At 43.0% G+C, this 26359-nt stretch overlaps 2 protein-coding genes and 1 pseudogene across 3 annotated transcripts; all 3 read right to left on the bottom strand.

Moving 5' to 3' along the window:
• Window positions 1-5564: 5564 nt before the first annotated feature.
• Window positions 5565-10466, bottom strand: LOC117480222. Of its 2 annotated transcripts, XR_004555644.1 has the most exons (10): window positions 10216-10466; window positions 9931-10094; window positions 9482-9761; window positions 9197-9360; window positions 8748-9027; window positions 8463-8626; window positions 7276-7556; window positions 6991-7154; window positions 6542-6821; window positions 5565-6420 (listed from the first exon to the last, which is right to left on the bottom strand). XR_004555644.1 is itself a non-coding variant. In XM_034127453.1 (8 exons), exons 1-8 carry the CDS (start codon window positions 10272-10274, stop codon window positions 7771-7773), a joined length of 1515 nt encoding a protein of 504 aa, XP_033983344.1. In that variant the 5' UTR covers window positions 10275-10465; the 3' UTR covers window positions 7769-7770. The 2 variants fall into 2 exon arrangements, 1 of the variants encoding a protein (XP_033983344.1); XM_034127453.1 differs by lacking the exons at window positions 5565-6420; window positions 6542-6821; window positions 6991-7154; window positions 7276-7556 and adding exons at window positions 7769-7891; window positions 8013-8295 and having other exon boundaries at window positions 10216-10465.
• A 208-nt stretch (window positions 10467-10674) lies between these two features.
• LOC117480526 (fucolectin-like) lies at window positions 10675-13175 on the bottom strand. Its single transcript, XM_034127866.1, has 7 exons — window positions 13157-13175; window positions 12420-12504; window positions 12135-12298; window positions 11686-11965; window positions 11400-11564; window positions 10950-11230; window positions 10675-10828 (listed from the first exon to the last, which is right to left on the bottom strand). The coding sequence occupies exons 1-6, from the start codon at window positions 13173-13175 to the stop codon at window positions 11227-11229; spliced, it is 717 nt and encodes a 238-aa protein (XP_033983757.1). The 3' UTR covers window positions 10675-10828; window positions 10950-11226.
• A 1769-nt stretch (window positions 13176-14944) lies between these two features.
• Window positions 14945-24047, bottom strand: LOC117480525 (annotated as a pseudogene).
• Window positions 24048-26359: the final 2312 nt, after the last annotated feature.

Raw genomic sequence — 26359 nt, 5'->3', positions numbered from 1 at the left:
AGATTAGCTCTCACGCTGTAGCTATAGCATAAAGGTCTTTGAGCTATAGACTTCAATAACTTTAATTACAGGCTACTCCTTTTTTGGTTATTATTTAAAGTGGACCTATCATGCTATATTTAAATGATATATTGTAGGGCCATACCTATATAAGGTATATTTATACGTTTCTGTTTTCAAAATACCAAACAGATCATGCATTTTAGCCATGCCTCATTTCGCTCTATGTGCTGTTTGCTGTCTACGGGTCTGATTCTGCTGACCACGCCCCCCTGCAGGAGAGGGGAGACGTGCTCTGATCAGCTGCTGGGCTGTCAGAAGAGGGGGAGAAAAAGAGATCTCCGTCCTCCGTGTTTTATTATATAGAGTCGTTATTCATTTGTTTTAAGGCTCAATAAATAACAAAGAAGACCTTTGACCGGCACTTTTCTAATTTTGTCCGGAAGATTTAAACTTTAACGGACATCTTGACCGGCGAAACAAACTGAAACTGAAACTCTGCCGCACGGTCCCCTCGTTCCTTGGAAGAGGCGGAGAGGTGGGTGTTTGTCATCTGCTGGTGGACTAACCGGAGAGAAATTACAGTGCTTGCCTCGACGGGGAGGGATTGCATTGAATTAAAGCAGCGGGAGCAAACGCTTGCCTCGGGGAGGGAGAAAAAAAGCCACAGCGGAGAATAAACAGAAGGGTAACCATGGTAACTATGGGCGGGAAGTCTTCTTCGCTGCTTTTGTGGCAGACTACAGCGCCACTTACAGGCCTGGCATATGTACTACATCGTCTCCAGCGCTTTTGAGCGGCAATGGCTGGCCGTGGCCCAACCCCACATTCCCCTGATAGGTGGAGAGTTGGCCCAATAGCCGTAGCGCCACCGTCCTGACGTCAGTAACGTGTTCAAATCTGGATCAGTTTTTATCAGATCCGTTGCAGCCCCTTTTTTAGAGATTTGGGTATGGAGGAAAATAGAGAGGGTTGTGTTTTCTGACACTTGGTGAGTTCCCTGGAACACCGGGGACACATATTCATGTATAAAAGACGTACAAAAGTGCATTTTGCATGATAGGTCCCCTTTAAGTTGAAAGCAATTTCTGTAGCCAAAAAAAAACACAAATTGTAGGTGCGCAGTGGTTATCAATTTATTGGACAACTGCAACCGTTTGTATAGGTCCACATATCGTGTACATTAAAAGTAGGATTAAAAAAATTCCCCCATTTCAATCAACGATTTAATGCAACACTGCCTTTAAATCTGAATAAAACATCTAATAATCATATAACCCTTCTATATACTGTAGTTCTTAGCGTGAAATATATATATATATATATATATATATATATATATATACAATCTTGTAGTTTTAAGATAATTATTCCAAATCAACACATGTTCAACCGAACAGCAATTCATTATGATATATTTATATTGCATTTAGCTTCATTGCTTATATCTTAACGTAACTGTTGGAAATAATAAGATAACTTACTCTGCCCAAAGACTTTAGTGACACAAAGAGATCTCAGAAAAAAAGATGCAGAGATATTGGAAAATTATACAGACAGATTGAATGTGTTTTCAAAGGTAGATGGAAACTATACTACTCAGGACTGAAAGAAAAGAAAATACACCCAGGACTGCCGCTTGATTTTGGTAAAAAAAATGGGCCATGGCCTTTTCACTGTTGCCCTGTGTCTTTAAATGACACAGTGCAATTACAGCATTCTTAATTAGTATTGTTCAATAATAATTTAATCACACCTATACTGTAGTTTAGTTATAATCTGAATTGTGTGGGATTGTGGACTTTGCTGATACCATCTCGAATCGAAGTGAATGGCTGAATGAACTTGTGTATCCGACTACTACCTGGCCTCCCTTGTGGACCTGAAATGACAAATATACAGTCTGGCTAATCTACAGAGGATAGCACTTGCTATTACACTGCACAGCCCCACAGGGAAGCTCGAGGAGAACATAATGGATCATTTGCTGATCTGGACATATTCTCTCTCTCCCTCTCTCATGCTGTGGATGTGTGTGTGTGTGTGTGTGTGTGTGTGTGTGTGTGTGTGTGTGTGTGTGTGTGTGTTGTGTGTGTGTGTGTGTGTGTGTGTGTGTGTGTGTGTGTGTGTATGTGTGTGTGGTGTGTGTGTGTGTGTGTGTGTGTTGTGTGTGTGTATGTGTGTGTGTACATTTGGTAAGGAAGTGAGTATACATGTGCAGCAGAGGGAAGAGAGAGAAAGAGAATAAATGGCTGTAATAAATGAAGATGAACATTCTAGGGCCTCTGCTCTCTTCCCGTGTTTTTCACAATTTTTTCTCTCCCCCACTGCCAAATAAGTATTGATTCACATGCATATTTATAATCTACACTTACCCAGGGGGTCTCCAGTGTTTTCAGAGGTGATAGGCCTGCTCCGTGGAGCAGAATCAACAATATCGAACACACACAGAATCTCCAATCCCTCCTCTAAGCTCTGATGATGCAAAGCATTCATTTCCAACTCTAGTTTGTTCGAGCATTGTGTACCTTGGGTATAGTGATTGGTGTAGGGTTTTATGTTGCGGTCAAACATTATTTATTCTGTTTTCTCCTTTTTGTTTGATTCTCTAAATCAAACTTAATATGGATTTCTGTAGTCCATTGTTCTGCAGTTTGTGCATTGTATACATTAGCATAACATTCATTGAGTTATCTAATGTTATTGCCTCTTACACTCTCTATTTCTGTTTTCTCTGCATGACATTGAATAAGATAATATATCTTCAAACTTGAATTACTTAAGTCTTCAAGCTTGGCTATGGCACTTTGATGGGACAGCATCCCCCAAAGACTCCCAACATGATAAATTATCCACTAATTATGTGAGTAATTGTAATTTTACTCGATTATGTTCTACTTTTCTACCCTACCGTAACACTTATTCCATTCATTTCTCTTCCACCTGACATTGAGATCAACTATGACTTCATTGTTCATTCCCTATCAATAGACTCTTTGAGCATAGAGCTCTCACAGGGGAGGCACAGGATAAAAACAAGAGACAGGTCTCCTAAGTGGCTCTTCATCTGCCTGCTGTCAGGCTTGACCTTGCTCTGATGGCTTAATGGACGTGCGTGTGGTGTGTGTTTCCTTTGTGTATTTTGTGTGTAAAGACAATGTTTGGGTACTTATCTGTGCTAACGTATGTTTTTAACTTTATTTGCCCATGGATTATGTAAGCAAACACATATATGTGTTCTCGCACAATATGTCTGACAAGCAAGTATTAAGTCTTAGCCCTTCAGAAAGCTTTTTCCTTGCCTAACCATGTCTGTCATCAGCATGAAATATAAAGAATAACATATACATTTCAAAATCTAATACACATATACACACTGTCATGCATCGCTGACAGACCCAAGATGTATGTACAGTAGGTGGTGTCCAGTCTTCCATAGAGTGATTAAATGCTAGGTGGAGCACAAAGCACTCGTAGTTAGAGCGAAGATTTCCCCTGATGCCTCATCCCCTCACTCAGTGAATCAAAAAGAGAAACAAGTGACAAAAGGTTTCATAAACCAAATGCTGAGTTACATGTAGTGAGAAACATAGAACATAGAAAGGCTGTGAGAGGACACATGGCCAGTTACCATCCTTGTTCTATGACAAAGCATATGAAATAAAACTCAGTTGAAAAGGTTCAAGCAGGTTCTTTCATATTTTTCTTTTGCTCAAATATAAAAAAAATGAATGCCTAAAAAAGCAAGAACTGAAATCATTTTGGAACATGAGTCAAAGTCATTATTGTCCTTCTGCACCCTGTGTCCAAATGATTACAATTGTTTCGCAGAAAGTAGAATATTCAGCTTTAAAATAAATGATTGTTTTAATCTTATGTAATTTCACATACAAACCATGTTATGTTTGGTCAGGTTCAAGGTACATATCTCAAAACCCTATTGCTCGACTGCAAAGGTGATGAAGGACGGGACTGGCTCTGGGAAGGAGAAGTAATAACAACCAAATAAGAATTGGCAGCAGAGGGCACAAGAGCCGGTCTAACTGGTAACTAAGGATGTCTGATATTACTTAATGGATTTGTAATGACTTAATGTCCTTCCAAGGCTTTGTGCATGCAAGCTGCAATGATGGTGACTTCTGAGAGGCTGTAGAAGTGACCGTGATCAGACCGTTTGCTGCTTTAGTTGTTTTTTTTTAGAGTGGTGACAGCGATTTCATTCCGGGGCACCACGAAGAAATAGTGAGCTCATCTGAGATTCACCATCTTCCAAAAACATTGTTGGCACACTATTGCATTCACTTTTGTTCTGCAAACCGACCTGTCTTCTAATTTTTTCAAGAAGCAGAGGTTGCATGGATGTGGGGGTGTCAGCGCATCTCTTTTACCCCCTGTTGACTGGATGATTTATCTAGCCCTAATGAAACGTTGATGTATGCTGGAAAAGGTACTTGTTATATCCAAGAAAGACACCTCTACAGGCAACACAAAATTGCGTGTGTGTAACGGGGGTGGGGCTGGGGGTGGGTTATTACCGACCCCCCTCTGACAGCGGCCCCGGTGATGGAACGTCCATGTTGGAAGTATTGCTGCCGGTGAAACTGACGGATAATATGTTATATCTTGTGGTAGAAATATCTAGAGAATAGGTCTGACATATGGATGTGTTGCAGTAATAGAGAGGTAAAACTAGGCACTGAGAAGTAGAGACAGATAAAACAATGGGAGTTGTCGATAGAGTAAATAAAAAAGGACAAGAAAGATTGGAATCTAGAGGAAAAACTAGAAAAAAACTCAAAAGTGTGCGATAAAAATTATTGTCCCTTTAGAAATCATTGTGGGTTTATTTTGTTTGGTCAGTTTTGAGCTGTGGGTCTGTAGCAGGTTATTGGACTGAAAAGCACATTCTATCTTGGAAAAAAAGAGGAAAGTATGCCTGTGGCTTGCCCTATTACATTGTGTTGATAAAAGCTCTGTGTGTTTGTTTTTATGTTGGTGGTAATGACTTGCTTCACACAAGCAAAGCCTTTATTAAAGAGGTTTACTTTTTCACTACCCATTTACCAATTACACACACTGAAGGATGGGCAAGGGAGTGGCAGCATCTGAAATGACAGCAGAGTTAAAACACTAGAACAAGAGAACAGAATAAGAACGATTAAAGAATAAACATGACAGCATGACAGGCAACCATGACACACACAGTCAGAAGAAAGGTCTAATGAGCCAGGATTAACGAAAAACACAGTGTGTCTTTGAAATGTAACATCATTTATTGACAATAACAGCAAAGTACTTTCAATGTTTTAATGATTTATCACAAAAAGGAAGGAGAAGAATATGTAGAGTCCGTCTTGCAATTGGATCCCTTGAGTCAGAATGCCAATACAAGGTTGTAACGCTTTAACCGTAAACAATTCTGTACCCCACATTTCTTTTGACAGAATACAATTTTTGTATGTATTTGCTTTTAAGTCTATTGATTGATACCCATTTAAAAAGAGAGAATTTGGACAAACAAGTGACTTGTGTCCTTTTTTTGGAGAAAGAAAAACCGTGGTGAATGGAGTTCAAAAGAAACGTTTATTTTTTTGTTTTGCAATTGGAGTACACAGTGAATCAAACCTATGACACAAGCCAATGAAAAAATAGAAACCACACAATACCAGATTCTTAGACCAGGTAGACTTTAGAGCTTTCTTAAGGGCTTTTCTCTTGGAAACAAACATGACCACAAGCTGAAACCATCACCATTTACACAATATGTATGGAGCTTAACATGTTAAATATAACGAACACCATCACCAGTAACCACCATTTAATTATCAGTCACCCAGGGGTTACATTTCACTTACATTTTATTTTAAAGATTGCACATTCTAATTGTTGAGTTAAGGGGAACACATTTGTTTTTTTCTTAGTTTGTTTTTAAAACATTGTATAGATTACAATTAAAAACCACTATGTCCATTAGTCACGGTGTTTTTCCGTACCTTCATCTAGGCTAGTCTATATCTAGATAAATCCTTTGCCTAACAGATACACAATTATTTTTTTGTGAATAACTTTAGTATGTGAGTGTGTGTGATGTTTATCATTAAGGTCACCTAAAATTAGATAAACAATATTAATATTAATTTAGCATACCTTTAAATGTTGTAGTGAAGGAAAATAAGCAGAAATATGTTTGATTAGCTTTAAAATTAAGTGGACATGAGCATGAAGAAATATTTCAGATTCAGTCGCAAGCATATTCAATGGGATCATCTGCATCTGATTCTGTCCCGGTGACTTCCACCTCACACAGTGTCAGGTATTTTTTTCCTCCAGGAATCACAATGTTTACATACTGGCCTTCCATTCCATTGCAAACAAATGTTGTTGAGGCTCCCAGCTGCGATAGATGAGATAACAGCACATCTGGTGAAAGAACAGGAAAATGTCAGTAAATTATGTAGATAATCAATTCCAATCTTTCCCTGTAACTTTCAGAGGTAAGGTAACGTTTGTAAATCTAATATAAGGCAGATAGTGCTGTTACCTGGGATTGGCGTTGCCATTGTCATTGAGGGAATTTCCAACGTGGATCTCAGCACCATTGATCCTTTCATGGCAACAGTCTTTTCTGTTGGTGATGGTGACAGTGTTGATTTTATATATCTTTAGGAGGTCCAGTCTCCACCAGGGTTTGGTTTGTAGTGATGTGTGTGTACAGGATCCCTTTCCATATATGCTTGCATCATTTCCATCAATGGCTCTTTCGGGGACACCTTTCCACCCCACGGAGGACTGAGTCACTTTTCCACCTTTAGCAATATTAGCTGGACAAAGTAACAACATTTGTTATGAAACATAGTTTGAGTTAATCACAGAAGTTGTACCTGTTTTCATCTGAACAGAGATGAAAATGAACAGGCAGTTGCCATGTTTGATTTAACTTTTCATGTGACTATTTGCTTTCCATTGGATCCTTTATATAGTACAATTTACCAGCTGGAGCAGTGTTTCCAGAAGGTTGACCAGTGACTTCCACCTCACACAGTGTCAGGTATCTTTTTCCTCCAGGAATCACAATGTTTACATACTGGCCTTCCATTCCATTGCAAACAAATGTTGTTGAGCTCCCAGCTGCGATAGATGAGATAACAGCACATCTGGTGAAAGAAACAGGAAAATGTCAGTAAATTATGTAGATAATCAATTCAATCTTTCCCTGTAACTTTCAGAGGTAAGGTAACGTTTGTAAATCTAATATAAGGCAAATAGTGCTGTTACCTGGGATTGGCAGTTGCCATTGTCATTGAGGGAATTTCCAACGTGGATCTCAGCACCATTTATCCTTTCATGGCAACAGTCTTTTCTGTTGGTGATGGTGACAGTGTTGATTTTATATATCTTTAGGAGGTCCAGTCTCCACCAGGGTTTGGTTTGTAGTGATGTGTGTGTACAGGATCCCTTTCCATATATGCTAGCATCATTTCCATCAATGGCTCTTTCGGGGACACCTTTCCACCCCACGGAGGACTGAGTCACTTTTCCACCTTTAGCAATATTAGCTGGACAAAGTAACAACATTTGTTATGAAACATAGTTTGAGTTAATCACAGAAGTTGTACCTGTTTTCATCTGAACAGAGATGAAAATGAACAGGCAGTTGCCATGTTTGATTTAACTTTTCATGTGACTATTTGCTTTCTATTGGATCCTTTATATAGTACAATTTACCAGCTGGAGCAGTGGTTTCCAGAAGGTTGACCAGTGACTTCCACCTCACAACAGTGTCAGGTATTTTTTTCCTCCAGGAATCACAATGTTTACATACTGGCCTTCCATTCCATTGCAAACAAATGTTGTTGAGCTCCCAGCTGCGATAGATGAGATAACAGCACATCTGGTGAAAGAAACAGGAAAATGTCAGTAAATTATGTAGATAATCAATTCAATCTTTCCCTGTAACTTTCAGAGGTAAGGTAACGTTTGTAAATCTAATATAAGGCAGATAGTGCTGTTACCTGGGATTGGCGTTGCCATTGTCATTGAGGGAATTTCCAACGTGGATCTCAGCACCATTTATCCTTTCATGGCAACAGTCTTTTCTGTTGGTGATGGTGACAGTGTTGATTGTATATCTCTTTTGGAGGTCCAGTCTCCACCAGGGTTTGGTTTGTAGTGATGTGTGTGTACAGGATCCCTTTCCATATATGCTAGCATCATTTCCATCAATGGCTCTTTCGGGGACACCTTTCCACCCCACGGAGGACTGAGTCACTTTTCCACCTTTAGCAATATTAGTAGCTGGACAAAGTAACAACATGTGTTATGAAACATAGTTTGAGTTAATCACAGAAGTTGTACCTGTTTCATCTGAACAGAGATGAAATGAACAGGCAGTTGCCATGTTTGATTTACTTTTCATGTGACTATTTGCTTTCCTATTGGATCCTTTATATAGTACAATTTACCAGTTGGAGCAGTGGTTCCAGAAGGTTGACCAGTGACTTCCACCTCACACAGTGTCAGGTATTTTTTTCCTCCAGGAATCACAATGTTTACATACTGGCCTTCCATTCCATTGCAAACAAATGTTGTTGAGCTCCCAGCTGTGATAGATGAGATAACAGCACATCTGGTGAAAGAAACAGGAAAATGTCAGTAAATTATGTAGATAATCAATTCAATCTTTCCCTGTAACTTTCAGAGGTAAGGTAACGTTTGTAAATCTAAAATAAGGCAGATAGTGCTGTTACCTGGGATTGGCATTGCCATTGTCATTGAGGGAATTTCCAACGTGGATCTCAGCACCATTTATCCTTTCATGGCAACAGTCTTTTCTGTTGGTGATGGTGACAGTGTTGATTTTATATATCTTTAGGAGGTCCAGTCTCCACCAGGGTTTGGTTTGTAGTGATGTGTGTGTACAGGATCCCTTTCCATATATGCTAGCATCATTTCCATCAATGGCTCTTTCGGGGACACCTTTCCACCCCACGGAGGACTGAGTCACTTTTCCACCTTTAGCAATATTAGCTGGACAAAGTAACAACATGTGTTATGAAACATAGTTTGAGTTAATCACAGAAGTTGTACCTGTTTTCATCTGAACAGAGATGAAAATGAACAGGCAGTTGCCATGTTTGATTTAACTTTTCATGTGACTATTTGCTTTCTATTGGATCCTTTATATAGTACAATTTACCAGTTGGAGCAGTGGTTCCAGAAGGTTGACCAGTGACTTCCACCTCACACAGTGTCAGGTATTTTTTTCCTCCAGGAATCACAATGTTTACATACTGGCCTTCCATTCCATTGCAAACAAATGTTGTTGAGCTCCCAGCTGCGATAGATGAGATAACAGCACATCTGGTGAAAGAAACAGGAAAATGTCAGTAAATTATGTAGATAATCAATTCAATCTTTCCCTGTAACTTTCAGAGGTAAGGTAACGTTTGTAAATCTAATATAAGGCAGATAGTGCTGTTACCTGGGATTGGCGTTGCCATTGTCATTGAGGGAATTTCCAACGTGGATCTCAGCACCATTTATCCTTTCATGGCAACAGTCTTTTCTGTTGGTGATGGTGACAGTGTTGATTTTATATATCTTTAGGAGGTCCAGTCTCCACCAGGGTTTGGTTTGTAGTGATGTGTGTGTACAGGATCCCTTTCCATATATGCTAGCATCATTTCCATCAATGGCTCTTTCGGGGACACCTTTCCACCCCACGGAGGACTGAGTCACTTTTCCACCTTTAGCAATATTAGCTGGACAAAGTAACAACATGTGTTATGAAACATAGTTTGAGTTAATCACAGAAGTTGTACCTGTTTTCATCTGAACAGAGATGAAAATGAACAGGCAGTTGCCATGTTTGATTTAACTTTTCATGTGACTATTTGCTTTCCATTGGATCCTTTATATAGTACAATTTACCAGCTGGAGCAGTGTTTCCAGAAGGTTGACCAGTGACTTCCACCTCACACAGTGTCAGGTATTTTTTTCCTCCAGGAATCACAATGTTTACATACTGGCCTTCCATTCCATTGCAAACAAATGTTGTTGAGCTCCCAGCTGCGATAGATGAGATAACAGCACATCTGGTGAAAGAAACAGGAAAATGTCAGTAAATTATGTAGATAATCAATTCAATCTTTCCCTGTAACTTTCAGAGGTAAGGTAACGTTTGTAAATCTAATATAAGGCAGATAGTGCTGTTACCTGGGATTGGCGTTGCCATTGTCATTGAGGGAATTTCCAACGTGGATCTCAGCAACCATTTATCCTTTCATGGCAACAGTCTTTTCTGTTGGTGATGGTGACAGTGTTGATTTTATATATCTTTAGGAGGTCCAGTCTCCACCAGGGTTTGGTTTGTAGTGATGTGTGTGTACAGGATCCCTTTCCATATATGCTAGCATCATTTCCATCAATGGCTCTTTCGGGACACCTTTCCACCCCACGGAGGACTGAGTCACTTTTCCACCTTTAGCAATATTAGCTGGACAAAGTAACAACATTTGTTATGAAACATAGTTTGAGTTAATCACAGAAGTTGTACCTGTTTTCATCTGAACAGAGATGAAAATGAACAGGCAGTTGCCATGTTTGATTTAACTTTTCATGTGACTATTTGCTTTCTATTGGATCCTTTATATAGTACAATTTACCAGCTGGAGCGGTGTTTCCAGAAGGTTGACCAGTGACTTCCACCTCACACAGTGTCAGGTATTTTTTTCCTCCAGGAATCACAATGTTTACATACTGGCCTTCCATTCCATTGCAAACAAATGTTGTTGAGCTCCCAGCTGCGATAGATGAGATAACAGCACATCTGGTGAAAGAAACAGGAAAATGTCAGTAAATTATGTAGATAATCAATTCAATCTTTCCCTGTAACTTTCAGAGGTAAGGTAACGTTTGTAAATCTAATATAAGGCAGATAGTGCTGTTACCTGGGATTGGCTGTTGCCATTGTCATTGAGGGAATTTCCAACGTGGATCTCAGCACCATTTATCCTTTCATGGCAACAGTCTTTTCTGTTGGTGATGGTGACAGTGTTGATTTTATATATCTTTAGGAGGTCCAGTCTCCACCAGGGTTTGGTTTGTAGTGATGTGTGTGTACAGGATCCCTTTCCATATATGCTAGCATCATTTCCATCAATGGCTCTTTCGGGGACACCTTTCCACCCCACGGAGGACTGAGTCACTTTTCCACCTTTAGCAATATTAGCTGGACAAAGTAACAACATTTGTTATGAAACATAGTTTGAGTTAATCACAGAAGTTGTACCTGTTTTCATCTGAACAGAGATGAAAATGAACAGGCAGTTGCCATGTTTGATTTAACTTTTCATGTGACTATTTGCTTTCCATTGGATCCTTTATATAGTACAATTTACCAGCTGGAGCAGTGTTTTCCAGAAGGTTGACCAGTGACTTCCACCTCACACAGTGTCAGGTATTTTTTTCCTCCAGGAATCACAATGTTTACATACTGGCCTTCCATTCCATTGCAAACAAATGTTGTTGAGCTCCCAGCTGCGATAGATGAGATAACAGCACATCTGGTGAAAGAAACAGGAAAATGTCAGTAAATTATGTAGATAATCAATTCAATCTTTCCCTGTAACTTTCAGAGGTAAGGTAACGTTTGTAAATCTAATATAAGGCAAATAGTGCTGTTACCTGGGATTGGCGTTGCCATTGTCATTGAGGGAATTTCCAACGTGGATCTCAGCACCATTTATCCTTTCATGGCAACAGTCTTTTCTGTTGGTGATGGTGACAGTGTTGATTTTATATATCTTTAGGAGGTCCAGTCTCCACCAGGGTTTGGTTTGTAGTGATGTGTGTGTACAGGATCCCTTTCCATATATGCTAGCATCATTTCCATCAATGGCTCTTTCGGGGACACCTTTCCACCCCACGGAGGACTGAGTCACTTTTCCACCTTTAGCAATATTAGCTGGACAAAGTAACAACATTTGTTATGAAACATAGTTTGAGTTAATCACAGAAGTTGTACCTGTTTTCATCTGAACAGAGATGAAAATGAACAGGCAGTTGCCATGTTTGATTTAACTTTTCATGTGACTATTTGCTTTCTATTGGATCCTTTATATAGTACAATTTACCAGCTGGAGCAGTGTTTCCAGAAGGTTGACCAGTGACTTCCACCTCACACAGTGTCAGGTATTTTTTTCCTCCAGGAATCACAATGTTTACATACTGGCCTTCCATTCCATTGCAAACAAATGTTGTTGAGCTCCCAGCTGCGATAGATGAGATAACAGCACATCTGGTGAAAGAAACAGGAAAATGTCAGTAAATTATGTAGATAATCAATTCAATCTTTCCCTGTAACTTTCAGAGGTAAGGTAACGTTTGTAAATCTAATATAAGGCAAATAGTGCTGTTACCTGGGATTGGCGTTGCCATTGTCATTGAGGGAATTTCCAACGTGGATCTCAGCACCATTTATCCTTTCATGGCAACAGTCTTTTCCTGTTGGTGATGGTGACAGTGTTGATTTTATATATCTTTAGGAGGTCCAGTCTCCACCAGGGTTTGGTTTGTAGTGATGTGTGTGTACAGGATCCCTTTCCATATATGCTAGCATCATTTCCATCAATGGCTCTTTCGGGGACACCTTTCCACCCCACGGAGGACTGAGTCACTTTTCCACCTTTAGCAATATTAGCTGGACAAAGTAACAACATTTGGTTATGAAACATAGTTTGAGTTAATCACAGAAGTTGTACCTGTTTTCATCTGAACAGAGATGAAAATGAACAGGCAGTTGCCATGTTTGATTTAACTTTTCATGTGACTATTTGCTTTCCATTGGATCCTTTATATAGTACAATTTACCAGCTGGAGCAGTGTTTCCAGAAGGTTGACCAGTGACTTCCACCTCACACAGTGTCAGGTATTTTTTTCCTCCAGGAATCACAATGTTTACATACTGGCCTTCCATTCCATTGCAAACAAATGTTGTTGAGCTCCCAGCTGCGATAGATGAGATAACAGCACATCTGGTTGAAAGAAACAGGAAAATGTCAGTAAATTATGTAGATAATCAATTCAATCTTTCCCTGTAACTTTCAGAGGTAAGGTAACGTTTGTAAATCTAATATAAGGCAAATAGTGCTGTTACCTGGGATTGGCGTTGCCATTGTCATTGAGGGAATTTCCAACGTGGATCTCAGCACCATTTATCCTTTCATGGCAACAGTCTTTTCTGTTGGTGATGGTGACAGTGTTGATTTTATATATCTTTAGGAGGTCCAGTCTCCACCAGGGTTTGGTTTGTAGTGATGTGTGTGTACAGGATCCCTTTCCATATATGCTAGCATCATTTCCATCAATGGCTCTTTCGGGGACACCTTTCCACCCCACGGAGGACTGAGTCACTTTTCCACCTTTAGCAATATTAGCTGGACAAAGTAACAACATTTGTTATGAAACATAGTTTGAGTTAATCACAGAAGTTGTACCTGTTTTCATCTGAACAGAGATGAAAATGAACAGGCAGTTGCCATGTTTGATTTAACTTTTCATGTGACTATTTGCTTTCCATTGGATCCTTTATATAGTACAATTTACCAGCTGGAGCAGTGTTTCCAGAAGGTTGACCAGTGACTTCCACCTCACACAGTGTCAGGTATTTTTTTCCTCCAGGAATCACAATGTTTACATACTGGCCTTCCATTCCATTGCAAACAAATGTTGTTGAGCTCCCAGCTGCGATAGATGAGATAACAGCACATCTGGTGAAAGAAACAGGAAAATGTCAGTAAATTATGTAGATAATCAATTCAATCTTTCCCTGTAACTTTCAGAGGTAAGGTAACGTTTGTAAATCTAATATAAGGCAAATAGTGCTGTTACCTGGGATTGGCGTTGCCATTGTCATTGAGGGAATTTCCAACGTGGATCTCAGCACCATTTATCCTTTCATGGCAACAGTCTTTTCTGTTGGTGATGGTGACAGTGTTGATTTTATATATCTTTAGGAGGTCCAGTCTCCACCAGGGTTTGGTTTGTAGTGATGTGTGTGTACAGGATCCCTTTCCATATATGCTAGCATCATTTCCATCAATGGCTCTTTCGGGGACACCTTTCCACCCCACGGAGGACTGAGTCACTTTTCCACCTTTAGCAATATTAGCTGGACAAAGTAACAACATTTGTTATGAAACATAGTTTGAGTTAATCACAGAAGTTGTACCTGTTTTCATCTGAACAGAGATGAAAATGAACAGGCAGTTGCCATGTTTGATTTAACTTTTCATGTGACTATTTGCTTTCCATTGGATCCTTTATATAGTACAATTTACCAGCTGGAGCAGTGTTTCCAGAAGGTTGACCAGTGACTTCCACCTCACACAGTGTCAGGTATTTTTTTCCTCCAGGAATCACAATGTTTACATACTGGCCTTCCATTCCATTGCAAACAAATGTTGTTGAGCTCCCAGCTGCGATAGATGAGATAACAGCACATCTGGTGAAAGAAACAGGAAAATGTCAGTAAATTATGTAGATAATCAATTCAATCTTTCCCTGTAACTTTCAGAGGTAAGGTAACGTTTGTAAATCTAATATAAGGCAAATAGTGCTGTTACCTGGGATTGGCGTTGCCATTGTCATTGAGGGAATTTCCAACGTGGATCTCAGCACCATTTATCCTTCATGGCAACAGTCTTTTCTGTTGGTGATGGTGACAGTGTTGATTTTATATATCTTTAGGAGGTCCAGTCTCCACCAGGGTTTGGTTTGTAGTGATGTGTGTGTACAGGATCCCTTTCCATATATGCTAGCATCATTTCCATCAATGGCTCTTTCGGGGACACCTTTCCACCCCACGGAGGACTGAGTCACTTTTCCACCTTTAGCAATATTAGCTGGACAAAGTAACAACATTTGTTATGAAACATAGTTTGAGTTAATCACAGAAGTTGTACCTGTTTTCATCTGAACAGAGATGAAAATGAACAGGCAGTTGCCATGTTTGATTTAACTTTTCATGTGACTATTTGCTTTCTATTGGATCCTTTATATAGTACAATTTTACCAGCTGGAGCAGTGTTTCCAGAAGGTTGACCAGTGACTTCCACCTCACACAGTGTCAGGTATTTTTTTTCCTCCAGGAATCACAATGTTTACATACTGGCCTTCCATTCCATTGCAAACAAATGTTGTTGAGCTCCCAGCTGCGATAGATGAGATAACAGCACATCTGGTGAAAGAAACAGGAAAATGTCAGTAAATTATGTAGATAATCAATTCAATCTTTCCCTGTAACTTTCAGAGGTAAGGTAACGTTTGTAAATCTAAATAAGGCAGATAGTGCTGTTACCTGGGATTGGCATTGCCATTGTCATTGAGGGAATTTCCAACGTGGATCTCAGCACCATTTATCCTTTCATGGCAACAGTCTTTTCTGTTGGTGATGGTGACAGTGTTGATTTTATATATCTTTAGGAGGTCCAGTCTCCACCAGGGTTTGGTTTGTAGTGATGTGTGTGTACAGGATCCCTTTCCATATATGCTAGCATCATTTCCATCAATGGCTCTTTCGGGGACACCTTTCCACCCCACGGAGGACTGAGTCACTTTTCCACCTTTAGCAATATTAGCTGGACAAAGTAACAACATGTGTTATGAAACATAGTTTGAGTTAATCACAGAAGTTGTACCTGTTTTCATCTGAACAGAGATGAAAATGAACAGGCAGTTGCCATGTTTGATTTAACTTTTCATGTGACTATTTGCTTTCTATTGGATCCTTTATATAGTACAATTTACCAGTTGGAGCAGTGGTTCCAGAAGGTTGACCAGTGACTTCCACCTCACACAGTGTCAGGTATTTTTTTTCCTCCAGGAATCACAATGTTTACATACTGGCCTTCCATTCCATTGCAAACAAATGTTGTTGAGCTCCCAGCTGTGATAGATGAGATAACAGCACATCTGGTGAAAGAAACAGGAAAATGTCAGTAAATTATGTAGATAATCAATTCAATCTTTCCCTGTAACTTTCAGAGGTAAGGTAACGTTTGTAAATCTAATATAAGGCAGATAGTGCTGTTACCTGGGATTGGCGTTGCCATTGTCATTGAGGGAATTTCCAACGTGGATCTCAGCACCATTGATCCTTTCATGGCAACAGTCTTTTCTGTTGGTGATGGTGACAGTGTTGATTGTATATCTCTTTTGGAGGTCCAGTCTCCACCAGGGTTTGGTTTGTAGTGATGTGTGTGTACAGGATCCCTTTCCATATATGCTAGCATCATTTCCATCAATGGCTCTTTCGGGGACACCTTTCCACCCCACGGAGGACTGAGTCACTTTTCCACCTTTAGCAATATTAGCTGGACAAAGTAACAACATGTGTTATGAAACATAGTTTGAGTTAATCACAGAAGTTGTACCTGTTATATCTCTCACAGGCTCCGCCCTCTACTGGACTCTATGGGTACTACCTTATCATGCAAGCTTTCACCTACTGAGATTTCTATAGACGTAGCCGGCCCCGGGGCGGGCCTACCTGAATGCGTGCGCATCTCACTTCCGTATAAAAGGAGGCCTCGCCTCCTGACCACCATCCTTTACTCTTCAGCGAGCGGAGGTGGTAACCTAGCACTGATTCCGAGACGTACAAGTGGGAGAAAGGAAGTAGAGAAAGAGAGAGATATTGTGAAAATGGAGCCACTCCTGGAGCATCGTAGTTGCCCGTCGTGTCCTGGACTGATTGCGGGAGCAGACCCGCATCGTCAGTGTTTCCAGTGCCTGGGACAGGATCATGCTGAGCAGGGAGCGGGCCAGACACCGGCCTGTGCTTCCTGCTGTTCGATCCCGATGCTAAACCGCCGGCATCGTGCGGAGCACTTCTCGAGGAAGTTCGGCCCGCAGGTGCGCGGAGAGGAAGAGGATGTGGACCTCGAGGTGGTGGACATGGACGACCTGGAGGACGTGCCGTTTGAATTCGTCCTTCCGAGGGACCGAGTGGTCGACTTCGCGGAGGAGGATGACGACATCTCCTTGTCCGACACCCCCGGGTCCGACAGCCAGGAGGGCCCAGCACTCAGGTCTGCGCGACTGGACTTCCCAGCGGTGATGACCCAGGCAGCGGAGCGTGTAGGCTTACCGCTCCCCCCACCGCTGCCACTGAGGCCTGTAAGCCGCCTTAGGCAGGGGTTTTACGGCCCGGTGCTTCCGGCGCAGCCGGCTTTCATCTCGCCCCCGTTGCCAGACATCTGGCAGTGTGTGGAGGCGACATGGCGGCGTCCATTGAGGACGAAGGCCGCCATAGCATCCATGTCGGGCATTATCAGGGTGCAGGGCCGATCAGACACGGTATGTTCTGGCGTGCCCCCCCTCGACGAGAGCCTGGGGCCCATCTGTTGCCACGATCAGCTGGTTGGGCGGAGGGGAAGAAACCTCTGCCCCCGCTGCCGCGGGGACCGGGGAAGCCTTGGAATATTTGGATAAAATGTTCAGGCTCGGTTCACAGATGGCGGCTGCGGCTAATAATCTGGGTGTGTTGGGCGTCTCCTTGATTACTCCTCGAGCAGAACGCCCCCCGCTCTCCCGTCTCAGGACGGGGATGATTATCCAGACCGCTGCATAGGTCAGATGAATAATCTGATCCATGGAGTGGTCACCGCAGCCGGGCGGGTGATGTCCTTAGCCACAGTGGCGTCTCGTCATGTGTGGCTGGGACTCACCGCGCTGCCCAAAAAGGACCGAGCAGATCTCCTTGGAGCCCCCGTTTCCACGGAAGGGCTCTTTGGGTCTATAGCCTCGGTCACCCAGCGTTTCAGCCGTCTGGAGGAAGAGAGGCTGCAGCTTAGCCGCCATGTTGCCGCTAGCTTCTCCCCAGGCACAGCGTCCTCCGCGGGCGGCGGAGCGCAGTGCAACGGTGAGACGGAGGGAGAGACGCCGGTACGAAGGTCCCGTGCCGGTAGCACCCTCCGCTTCTTCAACCGACCCCGTGGGGCCAGCGTTACCGGCACTCACGGGGGCGGGCTGCCCGGCCACGGCAGTCTCAGCAGCAGCAGGAGAACCGCCGGGGTGGGGAGCTCCGCCAAAACGCAGCTGACTGGCGGAGGGAGGAAGCGTCTCAACGGGTCTCTCCACCCAGGACGCTAGGGTGAATCCCACCTCCTCCCTGTTCAATGCCCAGGTCCCTTTATTAGGAAAACTAATAAAGAAAAAGGTGATCTGTATCCAAGTCTGAGTGTCATTTGTTTTCACAATCCTGCACTCACACACATTGTTGACTGTACATATTCCCCACTCGCTACCCCGGTTATTTCTCCTGTAAAGGAGACAGCTAGTGGGCCATGCGCAGATGAGAGAGATAAACCGCAGGAAGTGCTATAGTAGCGCTATGCGGGTACAGGGGCTTGCTAGGTCGGCGCATTATGGTTTAGGGAACACACTACGCCTAGAATAAAGGCTCCAATTAATACAGTTTACCGTAGTGGTAAGAGCTGCATTATGGCGGAGCTCGCGCTCTCTCAGGAGCCCATGGTGTGTTCAGGGACCTCAGGTGAACACATTACGTCAACAAAAACTCCGGTTAATGCTGGTTACCATGGTAATGAGAACAGCGTTAGGGTGGAGCGCGCGCTCACACAAGAGCGCGCGATGGTGTGTTCAGGGACCTCAATAAAAAATCGGCCCTTTCTGTGTCGACCCTCCATGGGCAAATCTTCCTTTCACGGGGGATTTTGCGGCGGAAAGGGTCACCAGAGAGTATCACAGCTTTATAGCTGCGGCCCCACAGCTAAGGGCTTGTCCATTAACTCAATATTATGGGGAATGGAAACTCAGCTGTGTACTGTCAGAGTGGATGGACAGGACGCTGAAACGGGGTTATTCACTCCAGTTTTGCAGCGTCCCACCTCCATTCAGAGGCATGCGAGAGGTAATTCTGTCATCCCAGGGGGAGATGGGTTTCCTCTCAACAGAGATTCAGGCTTTGGTGCAGAAACAGGCAGTGTCTGTGGTGCATCCTCAGCAAAAGGAAAAGGGTTTTTATTCCATGTACTTCCTGGTTTTCAAGAAGACAGGGGAATTCAGACCTATTCTAGATTTGCGCAGCCTGAATCTTCACATTTGCAGCAGGAAATTTCGCATGTTAACTATCAAACAGTTAATGGGGCTAGTGCAGCCGGGCGATTGGTTCACCACCATCGACCTGAAAGACGCATACTTTCATGTGGAGATTGTGCCAGAGCACAGGAAGTATCTGCGTTTTGCCTTTCAAGGGATAGCCTACGAGTACAACAGACTCCCGTTCGGCTATTCCCTATCCCCACGCACATTCAGCAAATGTGTGGCCACAGCGCTTCAACCGCTGCGCGCCCAGGGCATGAGAGTTTTCTTTTACATAGACGACCTCATAGTCATGGCTGGGTCCCGGGAACAGGCAATGTTTTGCACAGCACAATTGATCACACACCTAACCAAATTAGGCTTTGCGATCAATTGGGGAAAGAGCACCCCCATACCTCACCAACAGGCGTTGTATTTGGGAGTGGTGCTCGATGCAGACGCGCTACGTGCCACCCTGTCAGAAAGCAGGCGTACGTCCCTTCTCAGGGCGGTGTACAGGCTGCGACAGGGGGCAACAGTGACAGCTTTAACTGTCATGCAGACTCTGGGTCTCATGGCGGCTGCTCACGTTGTGGTCCCATTGGGGTTACTGCATATGCGCCGCTTGCAGAGGTGGTTTTCCAGTCTGCGTTTGGATCCCAAGAGGCACAAACGGCGGCTGGTGACCATCCCCCCCTCAGTGGAGGGCAACCTCCGGTTCTGGGGGTCTCCCGGGCACCTCCGGAGGGGGTCTCCACTGGGGCGGGTAACCTCCTACATCACAGTGTTCACGGACGCATCCAGAACAGGATGGGGAGGGACCTGCCTGAAGAGGGCTATAGGTGGGCGCTGGTCTCTAACAGAAACACGACACAGCAACCTCCTAGAGCTACGGGCGGTAGTGTTAGTCCTCCAGCATTTCATGCCCCTAATTCAAGGGAGACATGTATTGGTCAGGAGCGACAACAGCACCACAGTGGCTTATATCAACAGGCAGGGCGGAGTCCGCTCCGCCGCCTTGTTGGCCACAGCGGAGAGGCTGTGGTTATGGGCATCAGAGGTGGTATTATCTCTGAGAGCCCTCCATATCCCGGGACTGGAGAACAGGGGGGCCGACCTCATGTCGAGGGGCGGCCCCCTGCCAGGCGAATGGACGCTTCACCCGGAGGTGGTGAAGCAGATCTGGGCCCAGTTCGGGAGAGCGGAAGTGGACCTGTTCGCCAGCCCGCGCAACAGCCACTGTGCCCTGTGGTTTTCCATGGGCCTGAGCGACGACCCGCCTTTGGGGGTGGACGCGTTTGCACACGAGCCATGGCCAAAAAAGCTGCTATACGCCTTTCCATTGCTGCGTCTCATTCTCCCTCTCCTGGGGAGAGTGAGGCGAGAACGTCTGGTAGTCATTCTGGTGGCACCGGATCGCGTCGGGGCTCCGTGGTACTCAGAAATGACACAGATGAAGGTGGGCCAGCCCTGGGCGATCCCCCAGTTCTGGGGGGCGATGTCTCAAGAGGCAGGTGCAATCGGGGCGTTACCCACTCTGGGCCGTCCTCTTCAGGCTTGGCTCCTGAGAGGGACAGGCTGAGACAGGGTGGATTGTCTGACAGCGTTATTCAGTCTATCCAGGCAGCTAGAGCAGAATCCACCACAGCCTGTTACAGGCCGAAGTGGTTGAGATTCCAGCATTGGTGTGAGGAGCGGGGAATAGAGCCCCTATCTTGTGAGTTGGGCTCTATTTTATCCTTCTTACAGTTACTGGTGGACAGAGGGCTTGCTCATTCCACAGTGAAGGTGTATGCAGCAGCCATCTCGTCCTGTCATGAGGGATTCAACGGCAGGTCAGCCTTCTCTCATCCACTGATGTTGCGGTTTTTACAGGGGGTCAGGAGGCTGCGCCCGGTGGTGCACGCCTCCGCCCCACAGTGGGACCTGCCGCTGGTGCTCGAGGCCTTGGTCACGGGGCCATTTGAGCCTCTTGAGCTCTCCTCCCTGAAAGCACTGTCGTGGAAGACAGCGTTGCTACTTGCCTTAACGTCAGCCAAAAGAGTGTCCGAGTTAACCGCTCTGTCGGTGCACCCGAGCTGTTTATTGATTCGGGGTGACCAGAGTGGGGCGACACTCAGACCGAACCCCTCCTTTGTGCCCAAGAGCCTAAGGAGTGAGTTCAGGTCGAGGGCTATTCAGTTGGGGGGTTTTAGTCTTCCACCCCATGGGGGGGCTAGAGAAGCTAAATTACACCTCCTCTGCCCGGTGCGTGCATTAGCATATTATGTAGAGCGCACAGCTACCCTGAGACGCACTGAACAGCTGTTTGTGTGCTTCGGGGGCGGGGTGACTGGAAAAGCTCTGTCCAAGAAACGCCTGGCAGGCTGGCTTTGTGAAACCATTGCACACGCCTACAAGCAGGCAGGGAGAGCCTGTCCCATGGGGGTCCGTGCGCACTCCACACGAGCTGTGGCTGCATCAACAGCCTTATTGAGCGGTGTGAGTGTGGAGGATATATGCACGGCGGCGTCTTGGTCAACGCCAGGCCCCTTCATAAAGTTTTATCTCTTGGATATGTCTGGCTCTTTCTCATCGTCTGTACTTGCTGTGGCAACACAGGACTGGTGAGGAGGGGGGGGGCTGTGGGTCAGTGGGCATCTGACCCCCTCCCCGGGCGTAAATGCGCTTACATTTCTCCGGACCCCTGGAGGGTCGCGGGGTGATGTAATGCGCTCTGGGCCCTTACAGGGCTGAAGGGCTCCCCTCGCCTGCCTGGGGGCAGGAGGGGGAGAGCCCTCCATATTGTTGTCCCTACACACTCTGCACAGGGTCAGTGGCTGAGTGGGGGGACGTAGGGGGCACTTGCGTTCTCCCCGTGCTCTTTAGGGACTCAGGAGGGAGAGTGCATAGTGAACCCATACAGGGCTGCGGACTTTCCCTGTCTGCCTAGGGGCAGACGCACGGGAGTCCTCAGCACTATTTTTGAGCACACTTTTTTGCGAGGCAAGCGCGTCAGGGTGTGCTCTATCGGCCGCAGCCCGGACTTCTCCACGGTTACAACCGAGGGAGAGGTGAGTGAGGCGCAGTGGCTGCTAAAGCCGGTCAGGGACAGTGAGGTGGATCGGTGTGCTGGACGACAGTGCGTGCATACATCGGGGCTCCGCCCACTGTACCCATAGAGTCCAGTAGAGGGCGGAGCCTGTGAGAGATATAACGTCGGGTTACGTATTGTAACCCTTGTTATATAAACACAGGCGGAGCCCTCTACCTTGGGGGCACTGTCTGTCCTATACCGCTCGCTGAAGAGTGGTGTAGGATGGTGGTCAGGAGGCGAGGCCTCCTTTTATACGGAAGTGAGATGCGCACGCATTCAGGTAGGCCCGCCCCGGGGCCGGCTACGTCTATAGAAATCTCAGTAGGTGAATGCTTGCATGATAAGGTAGTACCCATAGAGTCCAGTAGAGGGCTCCGCCTGTGTTTATATAACAAGGGTTACAATACGTAACCCGACGTTTTCATCTGAACAGAGATGAAAATGAACAGGCAGTTGCCATGTTTGATTTAACTTTTCATGTGACTATTTGCTTTCTATTGGATCCTTTATATAGTACAATTTACCAGCTGGAGCAGTGTTTCCAGAAGGTTGACCAGTGACTTCCACCTCACACAGTGTCAGGTATTTTTTTCCTCCAGGAATCACAATGTTTACATACTGGCCTTCCATTCCATTGCAAACAAATGTTGTTGAGCTCCCAGCTGCGATAGATGAGATAACAGCACATCTGGTGAAAGAAACAGGAAAATGTCAGTAAATTATGTAGATAATCAATTCAATCTTTCCCTGTAACTTTCAGAGGTAAGGTAACGTTTGTAAATCTAATATAAGGCAGATAGTGCTGTTACCTGGGATTGGCGTTGCCATTGTCATTGAGGGAATTTCCAACGTGGATCTCAGCACCATTTATCCTTTCATGGCAACAGTCTTTTCTGTTGGTGATGGTGACAGTGTTGATTTTATATATCTTTAGGAGGTCCAGTCTCCACCAGGGTTTGGTTTGTAGTGATGTGTGTGTACAGGATCCCTTTCCATATATGCTAGCATCATTTCCATCAATGGCTCTTTCGGGGACACCTTTCCACCCCACGGAGGACTGAGTCACTTTTCCACCTTTAGCAATATTAGTAGCTGGACAAAGTAACAACATGTGTTATGAAACATAGTTTGAGTTAATCACAGAAGTTGTACCTGTGGTCATCTGACCAGAGATGAAAATGAACAGGCAGTTGCCATGTTTGATTTAACTTTTAATGTGATTATTTGCTTTCTATTGAATCATTTATATAGTACAGGGAGGACTGTGAGCATCCGTTTTGAACATATATATTATATCAATATATTAAAAGTACAATACTAATAATTTATAAGATCGAGGTTTGAATTTAAATTAAATATTCTGTCTAAAACAGATTTGGATGTATTTTTTGTAATGTTGTGGTGACAGAGAGAGCTCCCTGCCGCACGTATAGCGCGACACAGTGGAAGTTTTGGCTGCTGGAGTATCTTTGGAATCGCATGGTTTCTTTACCGTATAGTGTCCATATCTTATAGTTTAATGTAATTTAGAAACTCTCTAGATTGTACCTTCTTTGAAACATATGGACTAACAGGTGGATTTTTATTTTCTCAACTAAATTGACTTCAAGTGGATTATGTTAAACTACACATCGCACCGGATACACATGCATAGGCCATGACTGACAGCTAAACAAACTTTGTGGCACTTACAGTGATATGTAAGACATATATCACATATGTCTATTAAACACAACAGTTGGAAAATCATACAGGAATTATTATTCATAATGTGATATAACCAATTAAATGAAGAATCTCACCAGAATGGCCCCATATCTGTCCAAGTAAAGCCAACAAGACAAACACCACAGCTGCAGTCATCTTCCTGTAGATTACATTCATATTCAGTTAATTTTATTAAATCTCAATTTAAAGACATATTATTTTACAAACACATACATGCATATACATAACAAGCACATGTTTGAGATAACAATGTATTTGACTATATTGATTATATCAGGAAGGAAGCCACAGCTATCCACCTCTTGCCATCCTTTTAGACACATGCCTAAATTGACCTGTTTCTGTGTTATTTTCTTTTACTTTTCTAAAGAAACCTCCGGCCCACCTAAAACATTTAAAAAAAAACATTTAACAGAAATATGAATAAATCTACCATGAAAGGAAGTTCTGAACTATAGATGGTCACAAGTTTGATAATCGAAAATTAAAAAGAAATTAGGTACATGACCACAAACATTTTATATTGGTAAATTGGTAAAGAAAATTGGTAACATAAACATTAGTATTTATATATCATTATTTTAACAATTGAAATAAAACGTTTTTCTCTCTTTCGCTAAATTATGCATATCTATAATTGAAGCTTATTTTTTATCAAAATCAAGAATCTTGAGGATTATCTCACATTTCTAGCTAGAATGCAAATACAGTTCTTACAACCTATTTTTGGGTAATTTCTTTTTGCATACTAATGATTATTCATTTACCATTCCGAAATGTAAAGTGATACTTTATTTAGTTAATTTTTTACTGATATAATTACAAATTGAAAATAAAAGCAACAATGAAGTTGATCAGAGAACAGACCTACCTGGAAGCTCTTCAACACTGTGGAAATAGTTCAGATCTGAATCCTTTTATCCTTATATGCAGGTCATTAATGACAAATGCTTGTTTAATGATCTGCTCTGCTCAAATATTATTTTTGTATAATTGCCTTTCAGAGGGCACACCTGTGTTTGCTCAAATAATGGAGTGTGAGAGGTAGTATAAACTTTCAAGTTCAAACAGTACAAGTGTTTTGGTTCAATGCATATCAAATACATGTTACAAATTAAGAAACAATAAAAGAAAACAGAAACTCATACCTGTAATAACATTAATAAATGGTTTACATTTCTTTCTTTTTAATAATTTACCACACATGAATAACAGAATTATTTACGAGACTTAAGTTCTTACTAAACAACAGTTCAGAATATAATACATTGATTCTCTGTTAACAGTTACTGTATGTTGAAATGTGTCTTGAGCTACTGATCACAAGTGGAATGTCCTAAACGCAAATGTGACCACTTGCCAATTTGGTCTGGGATGCATTTTACTAAATACTGTATTGTTACTAGTGTAAATGTTGCAACCTGATTATACCTAACAAGGTTGTAACAGGGAAATATGTAATTGAACAGTCAAATAGCTTAAATCATTCTTGGTAAACAGGAAACAGTTGTTCTATATGGGAACAATTATTGTTTTGTATGTATGTTGATAATATACAGACAGCAGTGCCATCGTCAATGAAGCTCACGCAGATAATATCTGGTAAAAATACAAAAGTAATACAGGAAACTCGTGGTAAAGCAATGTAAGAGAATGGTTTATTGACAACAAACAGTCTTTACATCTACGAAAGACAGATTTGATTTTGTTTAACACAAGCTTAATGAAGGAAATATAATTGAATCCAAAACCAGTACTTAATACCTTCAAGTCTCTCGCCAGTCTCTATTGACGAAATTGCAGATACAAACATGCATATTTATATTGTAACACTTGTTGTTTTATCATTAGGGTCACTTTTCAGTTTCTTCGTTACTCCAGTGGCCATTTGATTATGCATGGTATAGATGACTTTCCAAAAAGCGCAAAAAGAATATGCATGGAGTTCAAAATATTGTTACCAGATACATGCTGGTAATGATGATGCAAAGCCATTGATTGCCGGAGTCGCCACTTTTAGCTTCACAGCAGTTTCTCAGATCCCTATTTGGTGTGTGCAAAGAACTTTCTTTTGGTTTATTTGTTTTGCAAAAATAAGGCGTTAAAATACATCCCAAAAATTGCCATAGAAACTAAATGGCTCTGCTCTTTTTTGCCCTTCTCCACACCCTTTCTGCTTTCTCTCCCCACCCTGTCACACTCTTCTAACATTCTGCCCCTTATTTCTCTATATTGTTTAAGATTTTTAATTGTTCTCTCATTTACATTCCTGCGCTATCTCCCCTACTTTCACAATTACCCTTTCCAGATCCTCTGTGTCCAAGTTCCTCATATTATTCTCATGCCTTTCATTCAGCTTCTCTTCTGCATACTCATTCTTTCTGAGCTCCCTTCGGTCAAATGCTGCATATCGTGGTACTTGGACATCCTGTGTGACCTTTTTCCTCTGTC

Source organism: Trematomus bernacchii, unplaced genomic scaffold (assembly GCF_902827165.1).
Source record: "Trematomus bernacchii unplaced genomic scaffold, fTreBer1.1, whole genome shotgun sequence".
Taxonomy (NCBI): Eukaryota; Metazoa; Chordata; class Actinopteri; order Perciformes; family Nototheniidae; genus Trematomus; species Trematomus bernacchii.
Note: the sequence above shows the minus strand (reverse complement) of the source record. Positions and strands in the feature narration are given on the sequence as shown.

Coding starts and splice junctions, on each gene's coding strand:
- LOC117480526 (XM_034127866.1), bottom strand. Junction 11,966..12,134: donor TGGAAACACTGCTCCAGCTG/GTAAATTGTACT, acceptor TACTTTGTCCAG/CTAATATTGCTAAAGGTGGA. Junction 11,565..11,685: donor AATGGCAACGCCAATCCCAG/GTAACAGCACTA, acceptor TTCTTTCACCAG/ATGTGCTGTTATCTCATCTA.
- LOC117480222 (XM_034127453.1), bottom strand. CDS start 10,274: ATGGTTGCTGAGATCCACGTTGGAAATTCCCTCAATGACAATGGCAAC. Junction 10,095..10,215: donor AATGGCAACGCCAATCCCAG/GTAACAGCACTA, acceptor TTCTTTCACCAG/ATGTGCTGTTATCTCATCTA. Junction 9,361..9,481: donor AATGGCAACGCCAATCCCAG/GTAACAGCACTA, acceptor TTCTTTCACCAG/ATGTGCTGTTATCTCATCTA.